Consider the following 20,101-nt stretch of genomic DNA (forward strand, 5'->3'; position numbering starts at 1 on the left):
CTGTTCCCGGCCGCACCACAGCGAGGACACACTCCCAGCATCCCACACTTCTCCTCTTTAGAAAAAGAAAAAACACAGCAAAAAGTATCTGTTTCACAGCAGCTCGCTGCTATTCAAATAGTTGATTTTCATGATTATCATTCTGTCTTCGGAAGGTTTCTAGCTCAAAGCAGTTCCAAAGCAAAAGGCAGGGTTACAGCGATGACATAAATAGTGTACTCCTTGCGTGGGAAAGGACTTGGTACAGTAAGACCTCTGATGTAAAGGCATAGAGTAGCGACAGGCTCGATTTGCACTGTTCCTGCGTTGGGCCTCGTCCTCTCTCTGTCACACGTGATTCCATGTGAAATATCACTTGCGTGTGAGTCAGACCAGAAACGTTAGTCAGTCTGTTATGTTGAAAAATTAGAATTTTTGGTTCTCTCTTTCGGCTCAAGAGAGAAATCCCCCAGAGTTGCAGAGCCTCTTCTCTGTCACTATATCATAGTTCCAGCGTGGCTACAGTTTGTTTGGCCTCATCTTCTGTTAGAAAAGTGAGGCTGTTGGAGACTGAACTGCAGGACAGGTCACTTCCCTGTCAAAAGGTGCAGACAGTTTACTTCCGTTCATAAGCCTTTGTTGTTGTTCAGCATCAGGAATAAGTTGAACTTTTTCATTTCAAATGCATTTCTAGAATGCTTGTTTTAGCAAAGAAGCCATTTTGGTCAACATTATTTAAAACAGTTGGTGATTGGATGCCAAAGATGTGCAATAGCTTTACAGCAGCCTTAAATCTCACTGTTTCTGTAATCAAAGGACTGCTCTCTTAATTCAGAGGCCCCCTCTCTTATATCAAAGGACTGCTCTCTTAAATCGCTGCTTGAGCCGTTCTTGTGCTACCGAGGAGCCACTGCATGCCGAAGGCCACTAGTACCAGGGTACTCGGACAGCGTAGGAAACTAGTGCACCAGGACACCTGTTCGCAGTTTAGAGTTGTGAATCGAGTCCTTTCCTCTTAAGAATCGGAGGCCATCCAGAAATGTTTTGCATTGCTGGTTTACATGTAGCTTTGTAGTCAGCGCAGCCACAATGGCCAAGTCTCACAGCCAATTTCTCAGCCCGTCCCTGTGGCCGGCATGCGTACATAAGCGTACAATCAGGTCTGATATTAAAGCAAATAAATCCCAGTCAACTGGTGATTGGTCCAACTTTTGCTAGTAGGGGGATGAATGGATTACTTTGCTTCATTACAACAATTCCTCGAGAGACCAAGCTTCACTGATGGGATGGCCACGGTTCCTCCTCCTCTTCTCTGTTGATGAAGAGATTAAGTGGGCAGAGGGAGTGAAGTAGAGGCTTGTCAGCTTGAAATGGTGACAGTTTAACAATTAGCATTTTACATACTTATCGAGTGTGTTAGTTTGCTTCTGATTCACAAACTATTCAACTGCATTTAAAGTGATAACATTTAATTGTTTTATCAATTGCAACAAATTGGAAATTGGATTAAGATAAATCTTTTTTAATAAGAAAAATCAGGATATCTGTATTGGTTTTACACCACATAATTACACCAGAAAAATTAAACAGGCTGTTGATAATTAAGTAATTATACAAATTATAGGAGTAATTAAAGGATAGCCTTTTATCTAGCCTCCAAGATGTTAAGCTCTCAAGTCTCTACTGGGATGCTGGGAGAAACCAGGGGAGGAGAACTTTACTTTGGACCTTCCTGTCTGACTGTATCAGTTGTGATTGTCTTTGTGTTGTATTTGTGGATGTAGTTACAGGTAAAGGGGCCAGTGCACTTTACACTATGAATGTCCACTTCTGCATATATCTGCTGCCTCTTTTGGCTTGTTTGCACTGAAGGACCTAACACTCGACTTACTACCCTCTTAATGAGCCTATCACCAATGTACTAATCGACACCTGAATGCTGTCTGTCTGTCTCTGTCTGCATGTCTGTCTCTGTCTGTGTTTGTGTGTGTGTGTGTGTGGGTGAGATGTGTGTTAAGACTGCATACATTTCTTCTGCTCTTCCCGCACTGTGGTCACACTGTTGTCAGGGGAGACCATGGGGTTAAGAGTTTCCCTGAAGAAACAGGAGTTGACGCTTAGCTACTCCCCGATGCAGAACTTTGCCCTGGTTTTTGGTTTCTGTGCGCATGCGCAGGTCCTGAATCCGCTGCACATTTACTGTGGAAAAACTCTGGACGCCATCTTTGTCAGAGATGAACCTCCCCAGGGCCCCCACTGCGCAGATACTGACAGAGGAAGTGCTCTTGGGCGAGAAGGGGATGGAGTGCAGCACACACAAGCATGCTTCCATACACATGCAAGCCATGAATGAATGAATTAATGAATACATGTTACAAGCCATTGCGCTACACTGTTTTGCACTTTCTGTGTAATTTGGATTGTTGTGTTTAACTCAGGCAGTTATGTTTTATTCCTGCTTCTGTTGTCACTAGTGTGTCATGCCTGATACCCTGTGGGTTTGGAGGGCGCTCTTCTATAATCACGTTCCGTGCACAAGTAGCACGTTTTTTTTTAGAATGGGACCGTTCTCTGTGAACAGTCTCTTAACAACAGCCATGTTATCATACTTGTTCTGTAATTGTTCTCAAACCTTTTAGTTCCAATTCTCCTTTTCTTAAAGACTTGTTTATTATTATTATTATTATTATTATTATTATGCTTCTGATATTGAAAACCAATGCATGAAGGTAATTGTGTAAATAATTTAGATAATTTACAGAATTGTTTTGTCATAACCAGCCTTCAAATGTAGGCGCACTTTACTGATGTGAATGTGTAAAAATGTGATGCGATGTAGCCAAGGAGGTAACACCACACAGCACTGTTTGTGTGTGACAGAGGGAGAGAGCGAGTGAGTGGAGCACCACTGAATGCTTGGAGAAGGGATACTGGGAGGGGCTTATTAGTGATGTCACAATCCCTGTGACCCAGGCCCTCCAGCAGCTCTACTGCTGCTGCACACTGACCGTCAACAAAGAGCTGTTGCCATAACATAGCTGTGATGTCATGGAAATGTTCTGCCATGAGTCAGACGCACTGGGTCAGAACATCGGGGGCACTAAAAGCAGTTTACTGTCTTCTGTCATCCCGCAGGTCATCTCTTTCAGATAGAAGCGTGACTCATTTACTCACACAGTCTTTGTAGTCTATGGGCCTAATTAAGGATTGATTCATGATAAGGGCCAGAGGTGATGATGGGCAGCTTCACCATGAAAAATGCATTCTCCCTGATAATGACTGGGGGTGACCTCTGCTACGAAAGAATAATCTATAAGGCATCTGCAAGGTCTCGAAAAGCACCTGGAAGCAAGCACTGAGCCGTCACTAGTGTACACACACTCACTCTCTTCAGTGTCCTTTTTAAAGCCATTCGTTGTAAGCTTAACCTCTTAAAAAAGAAAAAGACATGCTGGGAAGAACAACACCCCCTTGTGGCTCATTGGTGCTATTGTGCATTATCAGCTCTCTTGTTGCTTACTGCTTGTACTTTAAGGAAAGATGAGGTATGGTTGAAATTTAGATTTTGTTTTCTGCTTCTTTTTTCCTTGTGAAATATCAGCACAAAAATGAATGTAACTTTTTATTGTTCATGCTAATGTTATAATTAACTTGGATTTTCCATTTTCAGTGGCATTGGGTTTATAAGTTTTTGGGCCTGTGTTTATGAATTATCTGTGGATAAGTTGCGATGTGTATTACTTTTTTGCTTTGGTATTTTTGCTTTCTTTTTCTTTTATATATTATATATTGTTTTATCAGTATGTATAAAAGGCTTGTCAATGTGGGGTAAAACAAAAAAAAAAGAAATAAAATAGTTTTATTGATACCTGCTGGAGTCTTTAGAGTTGTGGCTCTCTGTACCCAAACCTGAGTATGAAAGGTAGTTGATGAAATGGCATCACACATGAAAACAACAAAATATCAGCAAAGAACAGTGATTCAAATAGATCTTTATTGACTTTGTTTCCAGCTGTTCAAATGGCATGCAGATACAGGCTTCTGAATTGAAAAGTTATGTTTCTTTTTTTTCAGAGTTTGGTTTGCTTTTCTTATAAAACTACGTGCACCTTAAGTAATCAATTTTGCAGCGTACAAACCACAAAAATACCAGTTTTACATTTATCAAATACCGCACATAGAAAACATTTACAAAGCACAGGTATAAAAGTACAGCTTCACTGTCTGTTTAATGCATCCCTAATACTTTACACTTTCAAGCTCTTTTTAGTTCACACCAACTTGCTTTCTTTGTTTTTGACACAGGGATTCATTACAATGAATTGACAATCACAAACCAGACCATTAACAACAGAACAATGCAATTTAGTCCTAGTATCCGATCGTGATCTTACACATCAAAAAATAAAAATAAAACAATTTGGGGACACAACCCCTCCATGGACAGAATATGACCGCAGGGAGTCATACTCCATAGATGCATTCACACCTGTTGCTTGCTAAACATGGACTAGATCAGCGGATCTCAACCCTGGTCCTGGAGAGCCTAAAGAAGGTCCAACTTCACAGGTAACTACAAAGTTCTTGTAACATTGCTACAACATTGTTACAGCATCAGAAGTTTAGTGTAACCCTGCTGCCATTCTGTGGAAACATTGTGCCCATCAAGATCCTGACAAACATTTAAATGGACAAAAAGCAAACTCTTGCTTAGTTCTTGTGCTGCAACTAACAACAAAGACAAGAAACTGGAATGTGGACAACAAATGCTGACTCGGCATGATTCTTGCAAACTCCGAAAAGATGTGTCCATCTCGAGGACACTGCTACATGGACAGGCAGCGAAACACTCTGCACGTTTTTAAACTGTTTACCCTTCTCTATTGAAAGGTGGATGGGCATTTGTTCATATATTGGCTGATTTGTTCTGATCAGCACATGAATTCTGAAATTACGTTCACAGTTAAAACAAGTTTTGAACAACTATGGTTCTGTCATTTGTTTTTGTGTCAGTGCTTAGAATATACAGACATGACATATGAGGTAACCTGGGCTCCTTTCTGGCAAAGGTCTGGTCACTGCACAGATTCAATTGATCCAAACTTGTTACAGTAAGAATTTATTGCCAAATAAAAACCCTGACAGTAGAGAGCAAGGAAGGCTAAATTTATGCTACAAAGAAATAATGCTTATATTTCTTTCAATGCTTACTGTAGATTTCCCAGAATATTCAATAGCTCGGAGCAGTAAATTCAATGCTTAAGATAAACAAATTATAATAAAGTACACTGTAACTTCATTCTTTTTAAATACTAAATATACTCATGACTATCTGAGTATTTTTACATTTCACCCTCAAAATGTAGACTTACACCAGTCATCCTCCTGGCCACCAACAGCAAGTCCTAAACTCATCAGCACTCAATTTCCCTGAATCCATTACTATTCCTGAAATGGAAACTTGTGACTCATTCTACTGATAGAGTTACAAGGAAACAGGAACACATTGTGATCCATTGTCGAGATGTCTGTAAAAATAAGAAAACCCCAAGGGGCAGCTCTGTTCATCTGAACATGTCCAGATGACCTGCGTGAGTTCTCTAGCAAGACTACAGATCAACTCGAAGAAAATAAATATGGCAACACTTTTTTGTGTGATGTTTAAGAAATACATTCAAGGACCTTACAGGTATAGATACCTCACTACAATACTTTAAGAAAAATATTATTTTTAAGTTCTCAAATGTGCAAAAGCAGAAGCACATTTTAGCAAAGTAAAGTAAGGCAATCAAAAATGCAACAAGCCCTCATTTTATAGAGAATTCCAAGCCAGAATTCCAACCTTAGAAATGCTGTGAAAGTATCTCCCAACACTCCTTTAAATCCATTATATCAATCTCTTTCCAGAAGTAATAAGTAAATTTCAATATTGTTATATTAAGAAGTGCTATATGTGCAGATGTGAGTAACGTTGTCCAAGGATTTGATTCAAAGGCTCATAAAGAGGATTTAAAATGGCAGACATCAATAAAAGATAGGCAAGGTTATCAACATTCCATTCTAAAGCAGGAATAATTTTTACATGTCAAATTTTATACATTTCAATAAGAGCTCAGCAAATGGAAATACATTCACGTCCAATGCAAGCTAAGCTGCATCTCCGATCAAACAATAATGGAACCCAGTGAAGTCAATCAACGTTCCCACGCTAAGCTTTACCATGCTTGCCTCCTCGCCTCTTAAAAACAGGCAAGTAGCATTCTGTGGCATGCCAGGCAATGAACAAAACAGGGATTCAAACCCATTTGATTGTCAACCTTCAGGTTACCTTTTAAATAATGGGTTGCAGCAAAACATTGTGGGAACATGCCATGGGCCTACATAATGGTTTTTTTCTTCTGTTTTCCTCCCTCTCTTTATTGATTCAATCCCTTCTGAGAACTGGGGTCGTCCGCCAGTCTCAATGTCACCCAGTTACGCAAGTACAAACATACACACACACATACGCACACACACACACATACTCACAGATACACACACACACACACATACACACATACTCACACATACTCACACATACGCACACATACACACACACACAAAAATACACACACATACGCACACACACACACACATACGCACACAAAACTTGTTTATCCCTACTGATATACACAACATTTAAGCACACTCATTCCTTTGGGTCCCATCAAGCAGTCAATAAACAGGAAAGTCTTCAGACCAGACAGCCACATCTATCTTGTGCAGAGGTTGAGAAGTATATTTTTTATGGAACGTACAAAACCAGAACCCACAAACTGGCCACATTTACCAGCTACCTGTTTTTGTGCGTTTCTCAGGCATTTAACTCAAGCCCTGGACATTGTCCACTGTTTGTGCCAAAGCTTTTACTTTTTTTACCATTTGATAGTACGTGAAATTGAGCCATGAGCTTCTGCAAAAATATTTTAAAAATGAAGGTAAAGTTGCCTTCAAAATATGCTACCAACACCAAAATACAATGGCTGTACCCCACTGAGCCGTCAAGAGAAGATTACTACTTTCGGCACAACAGATACACTTTTGAATTTCCGTTTATATCACAGATAATATTAGAGTCTGAAATTGCACAGTAGCCAGCGTGGGGGCTATTACTAAAATTCAGAGAAAAACAGAGATTGTAAAATTGATGACACCTCTTTACTATTGTATAGGCCACATTTAGTAGGAGTGCTGTCATCTTAAATTTGAAACCTGTTTTGTTTCTCCAAAATAAGAAACTCTGGTCTTACTACAAAGCTTGCCATTTTATTAAATAAAATATTTATAAAGCACTCATTCTTTATTTATTTATTCATATAGCTGGATTCCACTTTATTCACTTTATCCTCAGTCACTGTTGCCATCAGGCTTTCAAAACAGCGTCCACTCCTGAAATGGCATTAATGCTTTCATGACTAGCCCGTACTGACTTTATCATCCTGAAACTTGAGCCTGACGATGCCCATTACACTTGACACAACTCCATTTCTTTTTGGCTTAGAAAGCAGCCCCCACAGAAATTCAACCAAGGCCCTCTACACCTCTACACTCAAAAACCTGGTGAGCAATGGTTTTGCATTCACTCTCTGCTCTTTCAACCACTCGTAATCTGCAAGAACTATAATATTCTGTGGCTACTTCATGTACGGTACAAAGAAATGCACATACAAACAATCTCAAGTTCCCATACGTAAAAACCACATTTAAAAATATTAATATCTAATAGTCATTTTACATTGTGTACCAAGGAAAAAAACATTCAGCTGTGAATAAGGATTTTTTTTCAATACATGTATATAGTTTCCATTTAAACATTATAGTTGAACAAGTTTTTTTTTATTTTAGTGTATTCCTCTCCTCTTTGCCCATAGACATTTCCTGGTCATGAAGGTGCTATTCATTTCCATCTTGTGCAAAAAATGAAAAAAGGTAGTTTTTTTTTTTTTTGTTTTTTTTATAGTTCACCACTCTTCCATAGAGACTAAAACACCAAATAAACATGACTGTTCATTCCTAGCTGCTCCTTCACTGGAAGTGGACACCATGCAGAACACTGGAGATTTCCCATCCAACGCTGTGAAGGCCCATGAGCCTCTTGCAGGTTTGGAGGTCACCGCCTTTTTACACAGTAAAGGGGTGCCGGATGTCCGAGCAAAATCAGTATGTCTGTCGCTACAGGACCGGGCTCCTTTCCCTTGTTTTCAACCCTGTAAGTCCCCAGCATGGATCCTTCTGGAACTTAGTTGGTCTTCAGAACAGGGCGAAACATGGGCCTATCCAGGCTACATGAGCTTCACATCCATGACCCCAATGCGAGCCTTAAATATGTCAAAACAGTTAATTGTACAAACTAATACGGCATGAGGGGCACACTGCAAGGGACGCTGCCACCAAGCTAACTTAACATGTTGTCACAAGGCAACAGCGGCAGTGACATCACATTAAGTTAGCTGTATTTCAGATTCTGCCCAGTACATCAGGCTCAAGCCAGTGTCTGAAAGGGATTCTACTGCCAAAATGCTCAACTCATTTTGGTTTGTGGTTTAGCTTTGGCTTCAACAATGACAGACAAACCAAACTCAACTTGCAACTGTACCTACATCCAGTAAGATTATACTAGGATATCATATGCAATGTTATACCCAACCCTTTACTGTATATACTATCATGCCTTACATTTGAAGTTTTTACAGACAGGTTTACAATTCTCTCCTGAAAAGCATCCAAATCATATGTATGCTGTAGTAACATAAACAATTCTGTAAGCTTTAATCCTGACAAAAGACAGAAAAAGCCCCAAACTACAGGGGGCAGCAGAGTCCAAGGTAGAAAAGTTGGTGTCAGCCTGGGGGTACATGCACCCTTGGAAAGAAAAGAACAGGCTCAACCCTCCAAGCTCCAAATAGTTCCTTGAAAAGTAGTTCCTGGGACTAAAAGTTCCAGGTAGTTTGGGTGGAAACGTGGCTATACTCTCCTCTGCGCTCTAGGAAAACATAGATTTTGAAAAAGTACCATCATAACCATAAATAAAAAACCGTATGTAAGTGGAGCTAAGCTTAATGTTCTAAAGGAGAGCTATCATCCCTCTAGCACCTCTTTTCCGGTCTGGAAACCACAAGCGGCATCTGGCCTGTGAAAACTGCCACCATGCTGATGCTAAAAGGGTATGAATGTCACCGAAAAGCGTTTTTTCTCCCGACAGTATCCTAAGAAACCAATGCTGAATTCTCTGGGGCAGTTTGCCCTTCCCCCTCGTCTCCCCTCCCCATTACCGTCAGCGCTGTGTGAAGCTACTGAAGCGACTGCGTTGCGTGTAGCAGTCCACCAGACAGGGAACGCTGGCCTCACAGCTACGTCCACAACACGTCCCCGTTAAAAGCTTTTTGGCCTGTCCGCGTATTCACAGGGGGAAGAGGCCCTTTCATGCTCAGCAAGCAAACGCTGTGAGAAATACGAAAAAAAGAGGTCGAAATGACTGACGACACGCAGAGGAAAACAAGCGCTTATGAGGGGCGGCATAGGTTTTCTCGGGTTAAGACTGCCGCAAAGGAAGGCTAGATGCAATGTTAGCATGTGACCAGGCTGTTAAGAGCGATCGCGTGTAAGTGTGGAATGTGGCACTTGTCGCTTTCTGTCCAAAAACCTCCCGGCTGGGAGTTAAAGATGCAATGCAGGACATTAATCCTTAAAAGAACAGATTTACTTGGCCCAGCAGTTACTGTGACTTTCCTGATGAAACAGATAAATCTGCGTGAGAGAGAGGGAGAAAACGAATCCAAAATCCCTTGGGGGAAACACTGATTAGTATACTTTTTGAAAGCCTTCCCTTTCATCCTTAAGTGCCTCCCAGTATAGCCGTCCTCGCTGACTTTTCATGCACAACGTGCACGTACCTATGATTTGTCCTGAGATGTCATATGGAGCACATAGACCAATCAGAAGAGAACGTGTGCAGAATGTAAAGTGCAACGCCCTGCACTGACACCACCTTGTCTGGAAAGCAAACTTTCTTAACAATTTTTTTTGCCACTTAAGGGAACCAATTCTACCCGTAAAATAACTAAAATTATAATAGAAAATAGAAAGAATTTTTTAAAGTCATAAATAGAAAGAACAAACAAAAATATTTTGACTTCAAACTCCAGAAACAACTGAATCAACAGTGCTACCAATAATAATAATAATTATTATTATTATTATAAACATAATATTCATAATCATATTTTAAAGTTACATTTGATGCAGTATCTGCATGCATAAAGACCATTTTCATTGTGCAGTTTACAATGTAAACACAAAAGTTCTTACTTTCTTATTTGAAATCTTCTATAAAAAAGGAATTCCAAGAAAATAAAACAGTAACAGAAAAATAAAAACACAACTGAGTAAATTTAGTGAGTGTGATACATGCTTTGACTGGTAAACAATGCAGTAACTCCGTGTATATGGGTCTCTACAGGAGTCTGGGGGGACCCAAAAGGACTCTTCACTGTACTGGTGCAGTAGGGGAAACAATACCCAGAATGCACCTCTCACACCTAATCCCTGCTGGAGAACCAAACGCCCAATTAAATTAGTGCTGTACACTGTTGCAATGCTCTGGTGATGCAATATCATGATGCTAATGCTCCAGAAACCCTATGTGGTAGTGCGGCACTGGCTGTTCCCTGGGGTGCTCTCTGTGCGTAACAGAGTAGCAGACAGCAGATCAGGGGGAGGGTCTTCTCTTATCCGTCTTTCACATGGGCAAATTTCTGTGGCAGAATCCAACTCCTGTTCCTCAGAATGCAACAGTCCAAATTCTGCGCAGATAACATTGGGCAATAATAAAAAATAAAAACTACATGCTGTTTTTAAATTGCTGTTTTTATCCTTCGAGGGGTCTTTTGCAGGTACTCGCACAGTTTTTATAGACATGCTATGTTTCCAGTGAACTTCTGCTAGAATTTGTTCTTAACTGCCAGTGCTGCTGTTTGTATTTCACCCCAGGTGTCACGATGATGATGATCTGATGATTTGCTCCGGATTAGAATAACAAAAAAGAATGTACTGGAGAAGGGGTAGTTGACAGCGACAGAATGTCTGATGACATTAAAGTCTCAAGAGTACTGTCTTTGTAAATGCTGTACATTTATAATACCTGCCACTATAGTTCTAGAGCAGAGATGCACCAGTCAATAGGACCCAGCACAGCAAAGTTCTTCAAACGGAACGAACGGCAGCATGGTTCAAAAATAAATTCACAAAGAAATGTGACCAAAATTTTTTCTGTAGATGTTCATATTTTGGGTCTCTCGGGAGAAGTATCCAAACAAAAGGGTGAGTATCGCTTCAACATTGGAGGTCCTGAGCATCTCTTCAGTGACAGTAAGCAGCCTAGAATTAAATACACTAATCTGAGACCTTTCAAAAAACCCTCCTCCCCTTCTGTCTGCTCTAATGTTAGACAGTATTTGTATACATTTTCTTTCTTTTTCAACCTTGTTTAGCCTTGTTCAAAGAAAGCAAATCAAGCTCAGAAAATATACCAAAGATATATCTATTAGATAGAAAGAAAGAATTAAAATCTCCATTTTACTTATCAGCTGTATCATTCGAGAAAGCTGATGTTTCAGTCAAATGTTTCAGTCAAAGATGGTTTAACACACAATCTTAAGTCCCTCAGGTGTGTTGGGTTACATTCCTCTGTAGTTTTTTATATGAATATCTCTTTATTCTGGGCTCAGGAAGAGAAAATTGAAAGATCTCAGGATGTTGACCTTTATGTTATAAAACATCCTGAAGAAGATAGGAAGAGTAGGGAAACGCAGCCGTAAACTGCGAGGCTGGTGGCGAGGAGGAGGATCCTGGGTCCTGGGTGGTGAGGTCCACTGTGGTTCTGTGTCTCAAAAAATAACCTTTCAAGACTACATTTCCCAGAGACCTTTGTGAAGCTTGAAGATCTTGAAGAAGTGGGCCAGTCTTTGTTCGCCAGCAGTGACGCATCTACAGTAACCATGTGCCCCCACGTTAACGTCAAATCTTCATTTTGACAGCAGCTGTCTGTGATGGATGCTGGTAGAATTGTATTTGTCTTACAATGCTATTGGTGGGAATAGCATTCTCTCAACTAATAACTTCTTGGAGCTCTGGAGTGTAACGGAATGTCTATATCCTGTGATTCTTTTCTCAGTGCAGATCATGGCCATTAAACAAGACTGGTAGAGTTAACATTAGCAAAATAAATAAAACATTATCTATAGTCTATCTTTATTTTTAAAGGCAAGCTAGAAATAGCACTTTTTTAAGTTTCAAGAAGGGTTGCAAGTAAAACGTGCAGAACGCAGCATATATACGAACATGAACACAAATAAATCTATTTACCTATCTATATATTTATAAGCTCTGTTCTCTGAAGTCAGTTTTACGCTACAGTACTTCACTCAACCATACTTAGGTGCATTTCAGAACTTGACCAGTGAAAGCTGATTTTGTTTTGTTGTTGTTTTCTTTTCTTTTTTTTTTGGCCGTTTAGGTGTCCTGCCCGTCGGTTGCTATTACATTTCTTATGAAATCATCTTTCATATTTTGTACTTTTTTGCATTTCATTGAAGTCATCGACTCTGCTACATTTCCGTACATCTTATTGAGTATAGCAATTCTTAATAATAGTAATAATAATAACAATAATAATTGCTTTGGTTTTAAAAAATAAAGTTTTTTTTAAATCGGGTTTGGCATAGACAGATTAGAAATATTTGAACGGAATAAGAAGTACAATGAAACTTCTTTTGTGGTTGTGTTTCTTTTCTCTGGAAGTGACATATACTAGTCACACAACCAGAAAGCCAAAGACAAATGGCTTCCTGGTTCGTCAGAGGGAGCGATCTGAGGAAGATACGAGAAAATGCTACATCTTCTGTTTAAAATTATTTTTAAAAGATGGAAGTAGGCTGGAGCACATTTAAGCTCATTGCTAAAACTGGCTGGGATGTTTGGCCAAATTTGCTTTGTCTCAGGTAAACGCTCCTTTCTCTGGCTGTGCGTGTGTGATGGTGTGCTTACAGTGTGACAGACACTGTTGGCCACCCCTCTCTCCCACACCCTCTCCCACAGTTGTTAATGTATCTCATAAATATTCCTTGTGTTCTTATATCTGCATACAGCACATAGTGATGCTACCATTAGAGGTTGGGGGAATTGTGGACCCCCCTCGGTTGATATCTGTCAGTCTCTCTCTTTCTCTCTGTGTCTGTGTATGTGTGTGTGTGTGTGTGTGTGTGTGTGTCTGTGTGTGTGTGTGTGTGTGTGTGTGTGTCTGTGTGGTCTGTGTGTCTGTGTGTGTCTGTGTCTGTGTGTCTGTGTGTGTGTGTGTGTGTGTGTGTGTGTGTGTGTGTGTATGAGTGTGTGTGCTTGCATGTCCATGTTTCAGCATCCATCCTGTGATCACGCCATTTTTATGAGCAATCCGATTTCTGCCTGTTCTCTCCATGCTTCCTTTCCTATTGTGTGTGTACGAGCATGTGCGTGTGTGTGTGTTTGTGTGTGTGTCTGCACATGTGTTTATCACCCTGTGGATGTTTCAGACAGTTAAGAGAGACAGGCCGTGTATCTGTGCGTTTAGGTAGGTGCTGGTGTGGGGGAGGGTGTGCGGGCTTGTGGGCGTGTCCGGGTGGCAGGAAGGCGGAGTGTCTGTACAGTTCTGGTCCGGCAGGCCGGCTCTAGGTGCAGGACGGGCTGGTAGCGCTCTCCAGGGAGGACTGGGAGAGCCGGCGGGTCAGGGGCCCGATGGTGGGGTCGGCCAGCGAGGACGTGGGGAACAGCTTGTACCAGCCGCTGACTGTGGAGGACAGGTCCAGCTCCTCCAGCAGGATCTGCGCCATTCCCATGAAGCACTTGTGGTCCATGCGACCATAGTCACCCCACACAATCACCTGTCAGATCGGCAAAGTCCCATAATTATGAAGGGATTGAACCGCCACCCAAGTCACTATGAAATGGCAATTTAATCATAGCCCTTCTTTGAAATAAGACATTTCTCTAGAGCTTTACCTGAGTCAGTGAATGACAGATAGATTGGCTGGCTAGATTATCTAATGACTGATTTAATGACTCTATGTGTCAGTCCTACCTGCAGGACTTTCCCCTGTGGGGTCTCGTCGAAGAGCAGAGCTTGCTGGTACACCGGATCTAGAGTCTTCTTCACCACTTTCGTCTTCTTCTTCGCCAGACAGGCCCCGTTCTCCAGCACGTATACCTTCACATACGTCGCTGACAGGGCGAGGTGAGAGAACAGTTATGCATCGTTAATATAAAATAAGGGATAGACTCCCTGTAACCAAGGAACATTGATGAGTGATGTGATTGGTCAAAGAAGGGGCTATCATTACATGTATCTTTGTTATGTGCTGTTGGTGCTGTGCCAGATGGCATCATGACATACCTGGGATGTTCTTTGACCCGGGTTTGGGGGTGAGCCCTCTCGCCTGGATGATCTCAACCTCCAGCTGGCCTCCCCTGTCTACCATCCCCACATGGACGTCCCCTGGAGGAGAGGGACGAACTTGGTGAGTCAGGGGTTTGAGAAACATTGAATGCCCCGTTTGTGACAGAGGCACGCTCAGAAAACAGCCCAGCATGCCCCAGCACAGAGTCTGTATGCTACGACACTTACTTGCTATGTTGCAATAGACATTCTTATCACTTTCCGTTACTCAGCCTAATGTTTAAGTTAAAACTTTACATTTTTGTCTGTACAATCTTTAGGGATTCAACCAAAAATAAAATTGTTCATTTGAATTTTTACAGACCTGACATGCAAAGATTTTCAATATAGCTATCTTATCAATCAAGCTCAAAAAGTATTATTATTTTTAACTGGAAGGTATTATTTTACAGTTCCAGAACTGAACAGCAGATGACACTAGAGAGCTGGGAGCGCTTTTCTGAAAATGGCTAAAGTGATACGTCGAGGGAGCTTCTTTTCATTCTCTGTTTTTATTTGATATTCCTTCTTTCTTCCTCTCTTCCCAAATAGACCATGATGTGTTCCATCAACGCGTATGTGATTGAGCCATTTCAATGACTCATCTAATGATGGGATAGTTAGCCTTTACAAACCCCATAATGGAGCTATAATGTGCTGTCAATTACTGATTCACACTATCAGTCACAACCAAGACTATCTAAGCAATATATGTAATAACCCCATTATTGGTACAAATGAGTGAATGACCGATACACAATGGCTCCACTCATTTTGCAGCCAAGAGTAGGAAGCCTCACTCTCCCATCTCTCTCTCTCTCTACAATGTTCACAGCCCGGCTCCTGAGCAAGGAGGTGGCTACTCACCCATTGGCGGTGTGGCTAAGGTCTGTCGACCTACGATCTGGGCGGGGCCAAGGCCATCCAGGAAGTCACTGAACTGGCTCTCGGCTCCCAAGCGAGTGGTTGGAAAAATGAACCTGAGGGGGGACAGAAGAGTGTTCCATACATAACACAACAGAGAGTAAAGATGTGCACCACGGTAATGTAGGGTGTCAGTGGAGCAAAGCTCTGTGGGATTATGGAGGTCTCACACCCTCCTCTTAAATGGTCACACTAAAAGCTTGTTTATCTACTTCCCCCAACCCCGCCCCTATCCACATTTGGCAGAGTTTACTTTTGAGCATTGCAGTGTTTTTTTTGCATTCTTGGTGCTGTTTATCCAGTGCTGTTATAAAGCAAGAATTTGCTGTATATATTATTCAGCATTGTAGACACAAATAATTTTTAAACTCATCTATAGAGGTTATTACCCTGCAGTAAGCACTGCATTCATAGTTATTATACTGTCTAAAGGCTAAATGTACAGTACAACAGTATACAATTTTATATATATATATATATATATATATATATATATATATAGTACAGGCGTCAGGTAATATATGCGTGTTTATTATTAAGTATACACATTTTTTCAATTTGTGTTGCTGTTACACATAGTTGCTCTTTAACCGTAGTCAGGGGAAATGGTTTCTTTCGAGTTGCATTGAGTTCTTCCTGTAGTTTTAGTGCGATTTTACAATGGTTTACTTTGCTAGACACCACAAGATATTTGTCTACAGCCTCTTAATCCCCCTGGTCTTCTCTTGTTAACATTACTGCCCATCAGCTGGACCCTTCTGAGTGTGTACAGAACACTGTGCCAGGAAATCTTAAGCTTCTTTGCAATGTGGCAAAAAAAAAAAAAATATTTGTCAAAATATTTACTTGGACACGCATATCTAAGCCTAATATTTGCTTCTTGAAGCTTTAGTGCCTATTTTACTTGCACTACAGGCTAAAGGTATTAGGCTACCTGGGGTTTAAAAAAAAAACTTAAGGTAGATAAGATTTCACTCAATTTAATTACCCCTCCCCTCCCTCCCACCCCTCCACCTCCCACTATGCAAAATTATTGGATAGACTTCCAATAATTCATTTTATTGTAATTAAAGCCAAAGGAGGCTATTTAGAGAGAAGTTGGGTCTAAGATTTGTTTTATGTAAAAGTCATCTTTTTGTGTTATTGTAGGTTGAAAGTGAAAATAAATGGTTTTACTTTGGTTCCTTATTCAATGAATGTGGAAACATAAGTGAAAAATAAAAAAAAACTACAGGAGGCCTAATACTTTTGGCCTGTATTGTGTGTATGCGTATGTACTAGTGATGTTTTGGATTCTGTTTAGTTCTCTTTGTCATTCTTGATTTTCAGGCTTTTGAGACTCACGTTCCATCGGAGCTGTTGCTGTTGGTGCTGCCGTCAGTCGACTCTTTGCTACCTTGCCGCGTCACGCGATTCCTCATCTCCACGGCGATGCCTGTCTCCGTGCTTCGCCGGATGGTGCTCCTTAGCTTCTTTGTCCCACCATCTGTACCACACAAGCAGCCGTACACACAAACATGCAGACATGCAGACAGGGGCACACATACATGTTCAGGAATGGGGAAGGAGAGCCACACATATATAAACATCCACACACATACACAAACACACACGCACAGACACACACACACACACATGCACAGACACATACACAAACACACACACACACACACACACACAGGCACAGACACACACACAAACATTGATCCACAGAGCAAGCCATGCAGAGTCATGCACAAAGAGAAAAAGAGAAAGCATTCACAGTTATGTCTCTGCATATAACAGCAGATTATCCAGGTTTCATACACAAGATCAATTGACACTACAGTGCACTTCATACAAGCAATTTCATTTATTTATGGCCACATCACTCTGTTGAGCCAAAACAATTCTGAAAGCCAGGACACAAACTGAAACATGCGATATAAAAATGTAATTATAACAGAACAGACCACAGAACCCAACCAAAAATGGACATTGTAACCCCAGTTTATAGTCATCTTCATCTAAACACTGTGGACTGTGTCTGCTTTGTTCTTTGGTACTGATTTATGTAACATCATTACATACACAGAGCCGCCCATATAGACACTAAGCATTTGCACTTCTACGCATTTGATACAGCATGTACATTTGTATCTGCACCTCCTCAGCAAACAAAGCTATCTGAATCTACATATGTATCTGTTCAACAAACTAAACTGAATCTGTATCTATATTTGCTTTTGGATAGAAACCCGGACGCGGGTGTGGCATACACAGGAAGCTGTGTGAACAACAGAAATTGCCAACGATCAAGCTAGCCTAATGTATATTTAGGCTATAAAACTGCCATTTTCTGTTGTTTTAAATACAGATAGTGATCATTTTTTTCCACACAGGCTATTATATGTACCTGGTTTTACTCTTTCCACAAAGCGCTTTGTGGAGAGCTGAAACCGCGAGACTGTGGGCAGGCAGACAGAGGCAGCGGTCTGGCGGCTGACCACAGCAGCGGAGAGGAAAAATGAGACCAATGCGCTGACGCGCAGGGAAAGAGGCGTGCCGCTAGCCCCGGGAAGATCTCCTCACACACCCGCCAAAGGAGGCCGCCCCGAAGGAGACACGGGCTGTGCTTTAACACGGAGGCATGGCCTCCCAACCACCTCGTAAATTTATGCACAGAGCTGGCTCCCTGGCAGCCCAAGGACAGCGGGATTGTGGGATACGGTGAAGGCGCCGTTCCCCAGCTCCGGGAGGTTGAGGCTTTCTTTCATATAGGGTTTGAGCCTCAGTCGGCTCGAACCTGGAGCAGTTGCGGGGTGGGTTGCGGGCACCAGAGGTTTGCAGGTTAATGGGCTCGCCCCCACCGGCAGTGTGCTTCATATTCACGCTGTGCTGGGTGGCAGTGACCGCAGCTGCACGTGGCAGGACCGCGGCTGTGCGCTCGCATTAATGAGGTGTCTGCCACTCCGCTGAGCGCAAACGCATTGATTTGGCACGTGAGCCATGGGGGTCTTAAGCTCTTCCCAGTCTTCACTGTCTCTCCTTCTCCCTCTCTCCACTCCCTCTCCCCTCTCTTTCCTTCCCTCCTCTCTCACTCCCTCTCCCCTCTCCTTCCCTCCCTCCTCTCTCCCTCTCTCTCATTTGCACACTGCAGCAATCCAGTTTCTTGCCTCCTGCCCGCTGTTGTTGCAGTGACAGCAGGATCTATCCGCACAAGGTTGGAGTGGGGGAGCAGCGGGGAGGCTGGGAGCGCATAAGGTTGCTCCTGGGCCCACAGATCTCCGCTGGGGCGGGGCGCTCTGCTAGGAGGCACAAGCATAAATACCAGGACTGTGGGTCCTCTGAGACACTTTGATAAAATATTAAAGGGCTCAGCATGGCGGGTGGTGGATGGGTATTGGGGGGTGGGTGGGGTGGTCAGCAGGAGGGCGCACGGTCTAGTGAAATGTCACCTCGTCTGTCGCCTGCAGAGCTTCGGCTCCACACGTGACAGCGCCCTCCCGGGCAGGTCTGCCTGCTGTAGCTGCACCGTGGCCCTTGCCCTCCGCCTCCTTCCGCCCGCCCTCAGTGTTGAAGGGGGAGACAGGTGGCAGCCAGGGGAGAAGAATTTAGCCAAGTCTCAAAATTTGCTCACGGAAGAAGATGGCAAATTTGCAGACTTCCATGTGGTCTCATTTGACCACACAAGTGTAATTAGCTGCTCAGCACTGGTGACTATCTGTCACCATTCACTGTCTGACCGACCCGTGGTTGAACTGAAGCCATTGATTGGAGGGACCGTGAGTGGTCCGTTTGTACTAAGCAAAAGGTATATGTCACTGTGCCACAGATCTACTTCAAACAACAGGGGGAAAGGTTCTCTGTGTGACATTCAAAAAAAGGAAAAGGCTTAACCCTTGCTTTCTTGAGGATTGTAGTTCTCAAGTAGAATGTATTCAATTCAATTTAACTTTATTTGTATAGCCATTTTACAGAGACACTGTCACAAAAATGCTTTACAGTGGTACAAGTACATATAAAACTGAAAGCCACAATCTTCCAGTGAACATGAATAATGTTCTAAGCATGTGTTTTTCCCCCAAATTATTCTGTTTGCTTACCATTACTGGTTGAAATTTTCTGAAATAAGCCATTTTGGCATAAGCATACCCATTTGTATGACAATAATCACTTTTTTATGGGAAACTCCACAGGCATAGGAAACACATCATTTGGTACAGGGTCTAGGGGTGAAGGATCTCAGACAGAAAAACAACGAGCAGACAGTTTAGATTACCTGTCTAAAAATACAGCCGAGATGCCATTATCGCCGAACAAGGCTGTGGTAATCGGAAGAAAGTATTTTTGGGATGTCTAGCTCGTGGGTGGTTTGCTGACAGAACACACCATAAGCTGTCCCCCGGAGATGCACTTAATGCATTTAGGGGTCATAAGAAAGGATAGACATAAAATTTTCAAAAAATAACAGCAGAAGATTAAAGCCTCCTTAAAATGGCAATGTCTTTGTTTTTTTCAGAAACGTTTATTGGTTTAAGCTAGATTATGATGTTTTTTATACATTACAATTTATGAATATCTCCATATACAGTATATTCATGAATAGTAAGGTATATTCAAAACATAAACTAAAACCTGAAAACAATGTTTTTTTTTGTTTTTTTTGGCTGGACCCAACAGCGGGGCCAGCCCTATAAACGCGAACGTCTGTGA

At 41.9% G+C, this 20,101-nt stretch overlaps 2 protein-coding genes across 4 annotated transcripts in view; one reads left to right on the top strand and one right to left on the bottom strand.

The window, feature by feature from the left end:
- Nucleotides 1-3,847, top strand: part of smap2 (small ArfGAP2) — a 22,513-nt gene extending 18,666 nt beyond the window's left edge. For both annotated transcript variants that reach the window (XM_064347679.1, XM_064347678.1), the window contains one exon: nucleotides 1-3,847. This exon is cut by the window's left edge and continues 389 nt beyond it. The gene's annotated coding sequence lies outside the window, so the exon portion shown is untranslated.
- Nucleotides 3,848-3,955: 108 nt separating this feature from the next.
- Nucleotides 3,956-20,101, bottom strand: part of rims3 (regulating synaptic membrane exocytosis 3) — a 43,558-nt gene continuing 27,412 nt past the window's right edge. Inside the window, exons 3-8 of one of the 2 annotated variants that reach the window (XR_010331922.1) lie at nucleotides 16,751-16,892; nucleotides 15,350-15,462; nucleotides 14,441-14,542; nucleotides 14,129-14,268; nucleotides 9,291-13,931; nucleotides 3,956-8,336 (exon numbers count right to left, since the gene is read on the bottom strand). Coding sequence is in view for 1 of the 2 variants with exons in the window: in XM_064347680.1 (XP_064203750.1) it covers nucleotides 13,719-13,931; nucleotides 14,129-14,268; nucleotides 14,441-14,542; nucleotides 15,350-15,462; nucleotides 16,751-16,892 (710 nt within the window). In the remaining variant the exon portion in view is untranslated. Of the gene's footprint in view, nucleotides 13,932-14,128; nucleotides 14,269-14,440; nucleotides 14,543-15,349; nucleotides 15,463-16,750; nucleotides 16,893-20,101 lie in introns of both variants that reach the window. The other variant, XM_064347680.1, reaches the window with a different exon arrangement.

This window comes from Anguilla rostrata, chromosome 8 (assembly GCF_018555375.3).
Source record: "Anguilla rostrata isolate EN2019 chromosome 8, ASM1855537v3, whole genome shotgun sequence".
In the NCBI taxonomy this organism is placed as follows: Eukaryota; Metazoa; Chordata; class Actinopteri; order Anguilliformes; family Anguillidae; genus Anguilla; species Anguilla rostrata.